This window comes from Haliotis rubra, unplaced genomic scaffold, assembly GCF_003918875.1.
Source record: "Haliotis rubra isolate DU_JTF1 unplaced genomic scaffold, ASM391887v1 Scf546, whole genome shotgun sequence".
In the NCBI taxonomy this organism is placed as follows: domain Eukaryota; kingdom Metazoa; phylum Mollusca; class Gastropoda; order Lepetellida; family Haliotidae; genus Haliotis; species Haliotis rubra.
Genome location: NW_025767242.1, coordinates 105,787 through 118,858, shown reverse-complemented (window position 1 = coordinate 118,858; position 13,072 = coordinate 105,787). Strand labels below are relative to the sequence as shown.

Below are 13,072 nucleotides of genomic sequence, written 5' to 3'. Positions count from 1 at the left end.
ACCTCCAAATCTAAAAACAAAACTACACACGAAAAGAAAAGAAAGAAAAACAAAGCAAAACATTATAACAAATCAAATTCAATAAAAAATAAACCCAAAAGGGATATTAAGTAAATAAAAGTATTTAGATACCATTTAACACTTGCAAATTTTAAGAGAATTAGTTTTTATTCGTCTTATGACTTAAATACAAATAGAGAATGAAACGTAATATGCTTTGTCAATATATTTTTACATTTTGTAAATCCTGGTTCAGTTTGTAAAATAAAATGGAAAGGATTCGAATAAATATTTCACCCGACACAGAAGTCCACACCCACAAAACCAACAAAGTGCCAGTTGAGAGCAACCGAAAATCCATCTTCAAATCAAGAATATTGTTGCTCCACCGAATGCCCAAGCTACTCTGGCTTCTGTTTGCACGACGCAGGTTTAAATCCTTTGATCACAAAGTCATCCGATGGCATTTTCGAAGTAAATCTTTAAATTTAATCCAATCGCCGTCAGCCCTTTTCTTAGGCTAGAAGAGAGTGAGCTTATGTGGCATGAACGTTGCCTGCTGCACTGGGGGTATCGTGATCAGTAGGCTGGTAGGATCTTTCAATACAGCGTTTGGTGCGGTGGGGTAGCCTAGTGGCCAAAGCGTTCACTCGTCAGGGGGTTCAATATACTCGGATGGATACGACGGACCCGTGAAAAGCCGGGTTGGAATTGATCTTCAGCGAACCATGTTTGTCGGGTGGTAGGATTCGCTGACTTGGTTGACACATGTCATTGTATCTAAATTGCGTAGAGCGATGTTTATGGTGTCGATCACTGGACTGTCTGGTCCAGACTCGATTATTTACAGATCGCAGACATATAGCTGGCATATAGTTGAGTGCAGAGTAAAACAACAAAGGATACAGCTTCTTTGAGAGGCAAGGATACAACGTGTGAAATCCATTTCTGGTGTCACCCGCCCCCGTGATATTGCTGGAATATTGCTAAAAGAGGCGTAAAATCATACTCACTCACTTAGTAAAGAACTCATGCTGGACTGTTAATTATGTTGGCAGCTACAGTCCGTTTGAGTCAGAAACGGACCGATGAATTGCAAAGTCGTGACTATGACACTACGACGGACGAGGAACCGACAGGTCTCCCGGAATAGATTTTGAGATGTCCCCCGCCATGACTGGCTGTTCCGTTTCTGCGGTTTCACCCCGCCGCGACAGATAACAACTTTTGCGTTTTCAATGATGATAGTTTCTTAAACAACTTTTTTTGGCCAGCAAATTTTCAAATATAAGAAAGCTGTTGGGTATTAGTAAATGATAAACATGTGTACTATTTATATTTATGTGGCAATTTTGTACAATTATAAAATCTGCAATTCATCGGTCCGTTTCTGACTCAAACGGACTGTAAGTCGCAATCAGTGAGATATACCTGCAGCTACCTAGCGCCTGGGTCACATACATGTCACTCACATGTTTGTGTTTTCAAACATCTGCCACGAAAACGTTTGTTAAGAGATAATTCCAAACGGAACACCCGACATAATAGTCTTTTACGGTTTGTTTCAGAGACAAAACAAAACGACCATGCGAGAAAGGTCTCGATTATAAGAGATTCCTTAAGGCGTGAAAGGCAAGATAGCATTGGGAATTATGTTAGTGGATCACCGGACGTCTGTGACAAAGCCAGGGGTTCTGGAGAAAAGTCAGACTGTCCTCCTCCAAAATCGTCACTCTCGTAGTTTGCAGAAGATGTTAAAGTTAGCGTGTATTCAGTAAAGATTAACATCTGTTAAAGGAACTCTTTGTTTGAGCTTCATTTCTGTGCAACTTTATTACAGTTCTATATCCCGAACAAAAACTTATCAGGTACCCGACAGTAGAAATTCCTTTACGACCGTCTTTTTCTATGTACATGTAACTGGTTGTAGGGATTGGTGGTTTAAACCTATTAGTTCCCCCATGTAGTAAGGATTGGTTGTTTAAACCTATTAGTTCCCCCATGTAGTAAGGATTGGTGGTTTACACGTATTAATTCCCCCATGTAGTAAGGATTGGTGGTTTACACGTATTAATTCCCACATGTAGTAAGGATTGGTGGTTTAAACGTATTAGTTCCCCCATGTTGTAAGAACAGGTGGTTTAAACGTATTAGTTTCTCCATGTAGTAAGATTGGTGGTTTAAACGTATTACTTTCTCCATGTAGTAAGGACAGGCAGTTTAAACGTATGTTTCCGCTTGTAGTAAGGACAGGTGGTTTAAACGTATGTTTCTGCTTGTACTAAGGACAGGTGGTTTAAACGTATGTTTCCGCTTGTAGTAAGGATTGGTGGTTTAAACGTATTAGTTCCCCCATGTAGTAAGAACTTGCAGTTTAAACGTATTAGTTCCCCCATGTAGTAAGGATTGGTGGTCTAAACGTATTAGTTCCCCCATGTAGTAAGAACTTGCAGTTTAAACGTATTAGTTCCCCCATGTAGTAAGGATTGGTGGTTTACACGTATTAATTCCCCCATGTAGTAAGGATTGGTGGTTTACACGTATTAATTCCCACATGTAGTAAGGATTGGTGGTTTAAACGTATTAGTTCCCCCATGTTGTAAGAACAGGTGGTTTAAACGTATTAGTTTCTCCATGTAGTAAGATTGGTGGTTTAAACGTATTACTTTCTCCATGTAGTAAGGACAGGCAGTTTAAACGTATGTTTCCGCTTGTAGTAAGGACAGGTGGTTTAAACGTATGTTTCTGCTTGTAGTAAGGACAGGTGGTTTAAACGTATGTTTCCGCTTGTAGTAAGGACTGGCAGTTTAAACGTATGTTTCTGCTTGTAGTAAGGACAGGTGGTTTAAACGTATGTTTCCGCTTGTAGTAAGGACTGGCAGTTTAAACGTATGTTTCCGCTTGTAGTAAGGACAGGTGGTTTAAACGTATGTTTCTGCTTGTAGTAAGGACTGGCAGTTTAAACGTATGTTTCCGCTTGTAGTAAGGATTGGCAGTTTAAACCTATGTTTCCGCTTGTAGTAAGGACAGGTGGTTTAAACGTATGTTTCTGCTTGTAGTAAGGACAGGTGGTTTAAACGTATGTTTCCGCTTGTAGTAAGGACAGGTGGTTTAAACGTATTAGTTCCCCCATGTAGTAAGGACTGGCAGTTTAAACGTATGTTTCCGCTTGTAGTATGGACAGGTGGTTTAAACGTATGTTTCCGCTTGTAGTAAGGACTGGCAGTTTAAATGTTGAGATCCCGAGGTACTCAACATGACAATGTCGTGGAGCAGAACAAACAAACAAGGAAGGACTAACCATAGCAGTTTTTTATTTCAGAACAAATATGTCACAAAATCAACAATGTTCCATTTTATGAAATCTTGCTCTGTTAATATAAATCAAAAGAAAGTGAAAACATAAACAGTATCACAGTCACAATGCACAACAAAGATCTACTTATCCAATACTTATTAGATGAATTATTAAAGTGACTTAAAACATGGGATATATAGCACAGCAAAATATCACAAGGAGAATATTTCAATCTAAATAATTAATTCAAACACTTCTCCAATTAATGATATAAAGTAAAAATATTGGTAAGTCCCGTCTTCATTAATTTATTAGTAATGAAAATAATGTCATGGCACATATATCTGTATAGTGTAATAGAAAGCCTCTGTCGCTACATGAGTAAAGCAATTTTAATGCCAAAAACTTCAATGCTTGTGTCACAACTATCACAAAAGAACATTAAGGGCTAGTTTTCAATTAGTTTCTATGGGCACCACAGTATCTTCCCATACAAATATCACTGCAGTTTAGATTGTAGATGAAGCGGTCAGTGGTCTGTTATGAATTTGAACCTTCACTATGACAACCAGGTAACATATACTGGACAAAATAAGTAAGGGATATTGGTATTTTTATGATTGATATTTTATCAGTGTGTCAATGAATAAATAGATCATTATTCATTATTTCAAAATTTACATATATCCCTAACTATTTTTGTCCAGTATATTACCGTAGATAAGCTGTATTTTGAAGACCAAACAAAGCAGTCTGTAGAAGGGGGTCGGTTTTTCTATGGGTTACACTTTCGTCAAAGTTTTTTTCAGGGAGTACCTATTCTGATCATAGTTGTCCAGATTGCTTGTTGTTGGGTTTAAAAATTCTTTAGCATATAATGACTTCCAGTGACAGTCATCTGCTTGCTTCTTCTTGCTCTCAGTAATACATGTACTTCTAATCATTTGTAAAACAGCCTCTAAATGATAGTGTTTTGACCAGTCAAATCTGTGATTGATATTACAAGCCATTTATTTTCACTTTAAATACTAAAATATACAAATGATAAATATTATTCAATACCTTTCTTTGGAGAATAATAAATATCTGATTCAAGGTTATGGGATCAATGTCGGTATTGGTAGTGCTGACATTCCAGTTAGCAAGAGAGAAGTCCCCTCATTAACAACCCACATCAGGTCTTGTTGCCATGGTTTTCTTTTCTAAACATGTTGGTCTACTGACAAACAATCACTAACAGAGTGGCAAGACTTTTTATGCATGTCAACTTCTTTATTGCTATGGAGGGTGGTGGGGTAGCCTAGTGGTTAAAGCGTTAAGCTCGTCCGCCAAGACCGGGTTCGATTCCCCACATGGGTACAATGTGTGAAGCCCATTTCTGGCGTCCCCTGTCGTGATGTTGCTGGAATATTGCTAAAAAAGCGGTAAAACCATACTCACTCACTCACTCACTTATTGCGATGGACACGTTTCAAAGTATATTCTTACACCTTCATCACTCACCTTGAAGCGTCGTGTCCATCACAATAAAGAGTTGACATCCATAAAAAGTCTTGCCTTTATGTTTATCACTCCTAAATGCCACTAACAGAGTGGTTATTGTCAAGAAGGAAGCTTGTGAAAAAGCTTGAGTCATGTGGAGTCATTATCTAGTCTGACATAGTCTCAGCTCATTCAATATTTGTCCAACTCGGCCTCTTGATCACATTGAACTGTGAATTATTCACACGATGGGTGTAATAACTGACCCAACTATTTTTAGTTATATATATATATATTTTATTTTTTTTAACACCACGCTCAGCAATATTCCAGCTATATGGCTATAAACCTCAAATTCAACAAATTAAAAGCATAAACTTCATTACAGTCAGCATAAAAACTACTCATGAAAGCTCATTACTTAATTTCTTTCTTTGTTGTTCCAGCCATATAGCGGAGGTCTGTAAATAATTGAGTCTGGACCAGACAATCCAGTGATCAGCTTCATGACCATTGATCTACACAATTGGGATATGATGACATGTGTCAGCCAAATCAGCGAGCCTGACCACCCTGTCCCGTTAGTCACCTCTTACGACAAGCACGGGCTACTGAAAACCAATTCTAACCCAAATCTTCACGGCTAGACCCAACTATTACTGTACTGCAAATATCCTCAGCCCAATGATGGCAAGTTTCGTTAGTGAACATCAGTCTCTGGGTACACTATCGATAGTAGACATGAAAATGAAAAGTAAAGCATGCTCATCATTTACCCTCCATTAAATAAATACATAGGTGGATTTTGTCCTGAAAGTGTATTAAATCATCATTGAAACCCCTCCTTTTCTCAATAGTGTGCACACACACACCCCTTTCTCAAAAAGCTGTATCCGCCCCTGAAGTATAGCATTCCAGGACTTCACATATTCTGTTGCCCACAGATTCAGTGGAGTTCAGTGATACTGTACATGTATTTTGCAACACCATTTGAAAACTATGTGTTTGTGCATCAGGAGTCAAACATAGGTTTTCTGTCAAGTTAACACTTAATCATGGGCCTGAACTACCGAATTAAACGTTTTGGGTGCCAGTAACATTTTAAATTATATCAATATCCCAGCAATATCATAGTGGAGGGTATCAAAAACAGTCTAGATTTATCCTACCCTTGCAGGGAATCAAACCAGGACTTTCTGAGTGATGAGTGTACACTCTAACCACTTGGCTACGCCTTCCCATTCTAAGCGATGAAAGGTTTGTAGTTGGTCATTTCATCATGGGAAATCTCAGGCACCTCAAAAGGAGCATTTTTCCATTTCCTCGGAGAGTCTCTTCGACCCATTGTATCTATGGCAACAAAACTTTCAATCTTGATAACAGGGAAATCAGCATTTTTGTAAATTACACCAATTCCCCAATCCAATCCACATTTCTTGCAAAAGATTTTACTGTGCTTCTTCATATCCAACCCCATATTACCAGGCTTTGGGTGGGGTTTGACATTGACCTTGGTACCAAAGTCAGGGTCATTGACAATATGGTTGGTCTCCTTGATTGTGCGGATGTCAGTAGAAAAACAGGCCAACTGGTTACATTTCTGACATCGTATTTCAAACTCGTCATCACTGAGATAACGACCTTTGCGATTAATGGCCTCATGATCCCGAGCAGATTTGGCTTCTTTCTGGAGCTGGAGGATCTCAGAACGGAATCGGCGAGGGTTTTCTGCTATGGTGGCCTGGAGACGCACCAGGGCTTCATTCATCATCATCTCCCTGATGAGGTTCAGCTCCTCTTTCTCAGCAGCCCCTTGCTGGTTGCTGGTAAACAGGACAAACTTGCTGTCCTCTGCTCTTGCTCGGCCTGAAACATGACACTAACATTTAACAGAATGATATTAAAATGTTATCTTAGTGCAAAATAATTATGATATCACATTCACCTTTTAATTTCATTGGTGACATACCTCCAGCTTGTACCAGGGCAATCTCATTGTGACATACCTCCAGCTTGTACCAGGGCAATCTCATTGTGACATACCTCTAGCTTATACCAGGGCAATCTCATTGTGACATACCTCCAGCTTGTACCAGGGCAATCTCATTGTCGACATACCTCTAGCTTGCACCAGGGCAATCTCATTGGTGACATACCTCTAGCTTGCACCAGGGTAATCTCATTGTGACCTACGTACCGCCTCCGTGGTGTAGTGGTTAGAGTGTCCGCCCGGAGAGCGGAATGTCGCGGGTTCGATCCCCGACCGCGTCATACCAAAAGACGTTAAAATATGGTACTTGTTGGTCCTGCCTGGTGCTTTCGGCATTAATGGGTACAACAAGGACCGGTTGGCTCAGAGTCAGTATAATGTGTATCTCAGTGGGCTAGCACTATAAAACCAGCTTCAGTCTGGGCTAGTACAAGCAGCCGCACATACACATACACACGCATGCATGTCGTCATATGAGCGAAATATTCTAAGCACGACGTTAAACCCAATTTCCCCTCACCACCTCACCTCATTGTGACATACCATGAGCTTGTACCAGGGCAATCTTATTGGCTTACATACCTCGAACTTGTATCAGGGCAATCTCATTGGTGACATACTTGTACCAGGGCAATCTCATTGGCAACATACCTCTAACTTGTATCAGGGCAATCTCATTGGCGACATACCTCGAGCTTGTACCAGGGCAATCTCATTGGCAACATACTTCTAATTCGTACCAGGGCAATCTCATTGGTGACATACCTCTAACTTGTACCAGGGCAATCTCATTGGTGACATACCTCTAGCATGTACCAAGGCAATCTCATTGGTGACATACCTCTAACTTGTACTAGGGCAATCTCATTGGTGACATACCATGAGCTTGTACCAAGGCAATCTCATTGGTGACATACCTCTAACTTGTACCAGGGCAATCTCATTGGTGACATACCTCTAGCTTGTACCAAGGCAATCTCATTGGTGACATACCTCTAACTTGTACCAGGGCAATCTCATTGGTGACATACCTCTAACTTGTACCAGGGCAATCTCATTGGTGACATACCTCTAGCTTGTACCAAGGCAATCTCATTGGTGACATATTCATATCGGATGACCAAGTTGCACTTGCTGAAGTCCATGCCTTCCTCCGCCACGGACGTTGCAACAATGATTTTGTGATTTCCTTTCCTGAACAGCTCTGCAGCATCCACCTGCTCATTCCTGGTCATACCTGTAAACATGAATCAAGTCTGAGAGAGGCACTTATAAGTGATAAACACAAGGGAGAGAGTTTATGGATGTCAACTTCTATGTAATGAGGAAGGCAATGTTTTGACGGATCTGCTTACCAGTACTCCTTCATCGCTTTCATCAAAATATAGACGTTAACATCCAAAACTTCCCATTAGGATCATATCCAGGTGATCATATCTAGGTAGAATTACCATATCCATTAGCATGATTATATCAAGGCAGAATTGTCATATCCAGGTAGCATTATCAGATCTAGACAGTAGGCGGTATCCCGCGCTATAAGTATATTTTTATAAGCACCATATTTTGCCTTTGGTTCGGTATACCGTAATGCAATCCAAAAATTCGGTATTTTTGGTTTTCATACATCATTTATATCTAGTCATGAAATGACAGTTTTGTTCTTTAAATAACAAGGATTATGGCTATTTTTTTCCCATGTTATTAAACAATGTAAGGTTAGGCTCTGTCAATTTTCTGCATTATGATCATATCTCATATACCGAACTGACACAGACCGAACCGAAGGCCTTGTACCACAATACGTACCGTACAGTGTTGAGAGCGTACCGTTTTACCCCTACTAGGCAGAAGGCCTTGTACCACAATACGTACTGTACCGTGATGAGAGCGTACCGTTTCACCCCTACTAGGCAGAATTGCCACATATAGGCAGGATGTGTTATGGCAGATAATCAGATATAGGCATATATAGGTAAAGCTGGTATATCTAGGAATAATAATCACATCGTTGCTGAAGGATCATATCTGTGTAAAGCGATCATATATAGGTATAAATGTCACACGTTTGGTGTATGGTCACATAAAGAAAGAACAGTCACATCAGAGAAAATGGACACATCAAGAAAAAATAAGTTATATCTTGGAACAATGGTTATATCTCAGTAGAATGATCACCTCTAGGTAAACAATGGGGATGGGTGATATCAAGGAAGGATGGGGTAATCAAAGAAGTGGTAGTTTAGGGAACAATGGGGATATCAAGAAGGATAGGAATAAGGAGGAAAAATGGGGTTGAGGAAAGATGGGGATGATATCAAGGCAGAATTGGGATATGGAGGAAGAATATGGATATCAAGGAAAGATGGGGATATCAAGGGAGGAAGGGGATATCTAAAAGGATGGGGATATCAAGGGAGGAAGGGGATATCTAAAAGGATGGGGATATCAAGGGAGGAAGGGGATATCTAAAAGGATAGGGATATCAAGGGAGGAAGGGGATATCTAAAAGTTTGGGGATATCAAGGGAGGAAGGGGATATCTAAAAGGATGGGGATATCAAGGGAGGAAGGGATATCTAAAAGGATGGGGATATCAAGGGAGGAAGGGATATCTAAAAGGATGGGAATATCAAGGAGGAAGGGGATATCTAAAAGGATGGGGATATCAAGGAGGAAGGGATATCTAAAGGATGGGGATATCAAGGGAGGAAGGGATATCTAAAAGGATGGGGATATCAAAGGGAGGAAGGGGATATCTAAAAGGATGGGGATATCAAGGGAGGAAGGGATATCTAAAGGATGGGGACATCAAGGGAGGAAGGGGATATCTAAAGGATGGGGATATCAAGGGAGGAAGGGATATCTAAAAGGATGGGGATATCAAGGGAGGAAGGGGATATCTAAAGGATGGGGATATCAAGGGAGGAAGGGATATCTAAAGGATGGGGATATCAAGTGAGGAAGGGATATCTAAAGGATGGGGATATCAAGGGAGGAAGGGATATCTAAAGGATGGGGATATCAAGGGAGGAAGGGGATATCTAAAGGATGGGGATATCAAGGGAGGAAGGGGATATCTAAAGGATGGGGATATCAAGGGAGGAAGGGGATATCTAAAGGATGGGGATATCAAGGGAGGAAGGGGATATCTAAAAGGATGGGGATATCAAGGGAGGAAGGGGATATCTAAAAGGATGGGGATATCAAGGGAGGAAGGGGATATCTAAAGGATGGGGACATCAAGGGAGGAAGGGGATATCTAAAGGATGGGGATATCAAGGGAGGAAGGGGATATCTAAAGGATGGGGATATCAAGGGAGGAAGGGATATCTAAAGGATGGGGATATCAAGGGAGGAAGGGATATCTAAAGGATGGGGATATCAAGGGAGGGAAGGGGATATCTAAAGGATGGGGATATCAAGGGAGGAAGGGGATATCTAAAGGATGGGGGATATCAAGGGAGGAAGGGGATATCTAAAGGATGGGGATATCAAGGGAGGAAGGGGATATCTAAAAGGATGGGGATATCAAGGGAGGAAGGGATATCTAAAGGATGGGGATATCAAGGGAGGAAGGGGATATCTAAAGGATGGGGATATCAAGGGAGGAAGGGATATCTAAAGGATGGGGATATCAAGGGAGGAAGGGATATCTAAAGGATGGGGATATCAAGGGAGGAAGGGGATATCTAAAGGATGGGGATATCAAGGAGGAAGGGGATATCTAAAAGGATGGGGATATCAAGGGGAAGGGGATATCTAAAAGGATGGGGATATCAAGGGAGGAAGGGATATCTAAAGGATGGGGATATCAAGGGAGGAAGGGGATATCTAAAGGATGGGGATATCAAGGGAGGAAGGGGATATCTAAAGGATGGGGATATCAAGGGAGGAAGGGGATATCTAAAGGATGGGGATATCAAGGGAGGAAGGGGATATCTAAAAGGATGGGGATATCAAGGGAGGAAGGGGATATCTAAAAGGATGGGGATATCAAGGGAGAATGGTGATAGTAAGGAACTATGGGGACATATTATCACAGCAATTTTACTGAACGCATTTACCTCCTTTGTCAGCAGAAGCATTCTGTCCAGTGAACATGCCTGGCTTGAGGTAGGAGAGATGTTGGTCATCCTCCATCCAGCGCTTCAGGGCCATCGCCAAGTCTCGTGTCTTCACAAACACCATACAGCGAGAATCCTGCTGGGTTTCAAATGCCTTCATGATCATCACACATAGTGACGTCAGCTTTGGGTTGACACAGTCAGGACTCTGAGCAGCGTCAAGGAGAACAGGCTTTAGTTCTGAAAGCAGGAACACCAGCACTCATTATATCCAAATACCAGTCTTGTTACCATGGTTTCTTGGCTCCTTGTTGGCAAGTGAAGGTGTGTGCATGTTGTGTGGTGTGTGGTTGCATGTGAATAAATTTATATATAAAAATAAATATAGATATACATAAACAATTACATCATCCCTCCCTCCATCTGTCCATCCATCCACCCACCTACCCATCCGTCCACCAACCCATCCCTCCCTCCCTCTATCCATCCCTCCATTAGTCCATCCCTCCATCACACCCATCCATTCATGTCACATGCACTCATTCACGCACACGCACACACAAAAATAGAGTAAGAGAAATAAATTTACATACCCTTATTCACTTTTCTTATGCTGTCATTGTTACTTGTCTTAATGAAACAAAATGTAGACTTGCTGGACTGATATAAATGAAATAATAAAATGTGTGAAAACAAAGGCCCAATAAATTACCGCCCCGTTTACATCGTACTTGCTTACTTTCAAAGAGCTCTTTAAGCTTGTGGTCAGTGACATCCATCACCACACTGGATGAGTAGAGAGCCTCTATCTCTTTCTCCAGATAACTGAGTGCATCCAGTGTCCGGCAATCCTCGTTGATGGCCAATGCTTTGTTGTACAACTGAAGATGAAACACATTATCAATATGAGTTACATCATAAGTTGTTCACTGGTCATGAGGGGGACATGGATTGATGTACCCTCGATGTTTGTTTATGTTCCCTGAGCCCGAAGGGTGCATCAACCCCTGGGGCCCGAGGGACCAGTGAACAACGTATTTATCTTAACGAACACCTTAATGTTAATTTTGAATTGTTTGAAGCACAGGTACAAGTCTTTTTGTAGCCATCGATAGATTTTGCTGACAAGAAAAACAGATTTAGAGTTATCTCCCTTCCATCAATTTGCATTTGCAAAACATTGGTAATTTCCGTACATCATAAGTTATTCAATGTTATTTAAGATAAAGAATTACTACCATGAACTACCAAATGAGTTGCCATTGACAGCAGGGTACATTTAAAATAACAGAAGAGCTCTCAGCCAATCAGAAAGCGACATTTATGTGTGAGATAAGATAATCGTCAATAGGAGCGGTAGGGTAGTATAGTGGTTAAAGCGTTCACTCGTACAGTAAATGAGTGAGGGAGTGAGTTAGTTACGCCGCACTCAGCAATATTCCAGCTATATGGCGGTACAATATGTGAAGTCCATTTCTGGGGCCCCCTGCTGTGATATTGCTGAAATATATTGCTAAAACCATACTCACTCACTCACTCATTACATGGGTCAATAGCAGAGTGTTTACTGTTTTTATACTATGAGGAGGAAGGTCATGACTGATTGATTGATTGATTGATTGATTGATTGAGTATGGCTTTACGCCACTTTTAGCAATATTGCAGCAATATCACGGTGGGGGAAACCAGAAATGGGCCTCATACATTGCACCCAGGTGGGAAATCGAACCCAGACCTTCGGCATGACGAGCCAACACTTTAACCACTAGGCTACCCCACCGCCCCCTGAAGTTCAAGAAGCATCCAATCCTGTACTTCTGCTTGAAGTACATATGACACTAATATATCATTTTGCCTGGATTTAGATGTTATGTGTAGTAAAGGGGCGGTGGGGTAGCCTTGTGGTTAAGGCATTGTTTGTCAGACCGAAGACCCGGGTTAGATTCCCAACATGGGCACAATATGTGGAGCCAAATTCTGGTGTCCCCCCATCATGATATTGTAGTAATATTGCTAAAAGTGGCATCAAACTAAATTAACTTATGAGTGGTAACTGTAAATTCAAACAAGTCCATTGTTTGTCACCATGAAAAATATTATTATTATTATTATGCTAACTTTTGTAGAGCACCGATATCCAGGTCAGCTGCTCAAAGGCACTTTGTTTTTCCCTCAATCACTGGATGTCAGTCTCAACGGCACATCGTATGATCAATCTCAACTCCTTGGGGATCAT

The 13,072-nt window shown here is 41.0% G+C and overlaps 1 protein-coding gene across 1 annotated transcript in view; it reads right to left on the bottom strand.

Moving 5' to 3' along the window:
- Positions 1 to 5,324: 5,324 nt before the first annotated feature.
- The window catches only part of LOC124253608 (antiviral innate immune response receptor RIG-I-like), a 28,004-nt gene continuing 20,256 nt past the window's right edge, over positions 5,325 to 13,072 (bottom strand). The window contains 4 exon segments of the mRNA XM_046687413.1: positions 5,325 to 6,646; positions 7,840 to 8,007; positions 10,837 to 11,076; positions 11,576 to 11,717. Coding sequence (XP_046543369.1) covers positions 6,024 to 6,646; positions 7,840 to 8,007; positions 10,837 to 11,076; positions 11,576 to 11,717 — 1,173 coding nt within the window. The 3' untranslated portion in view covers positions 5,325 to 6,023.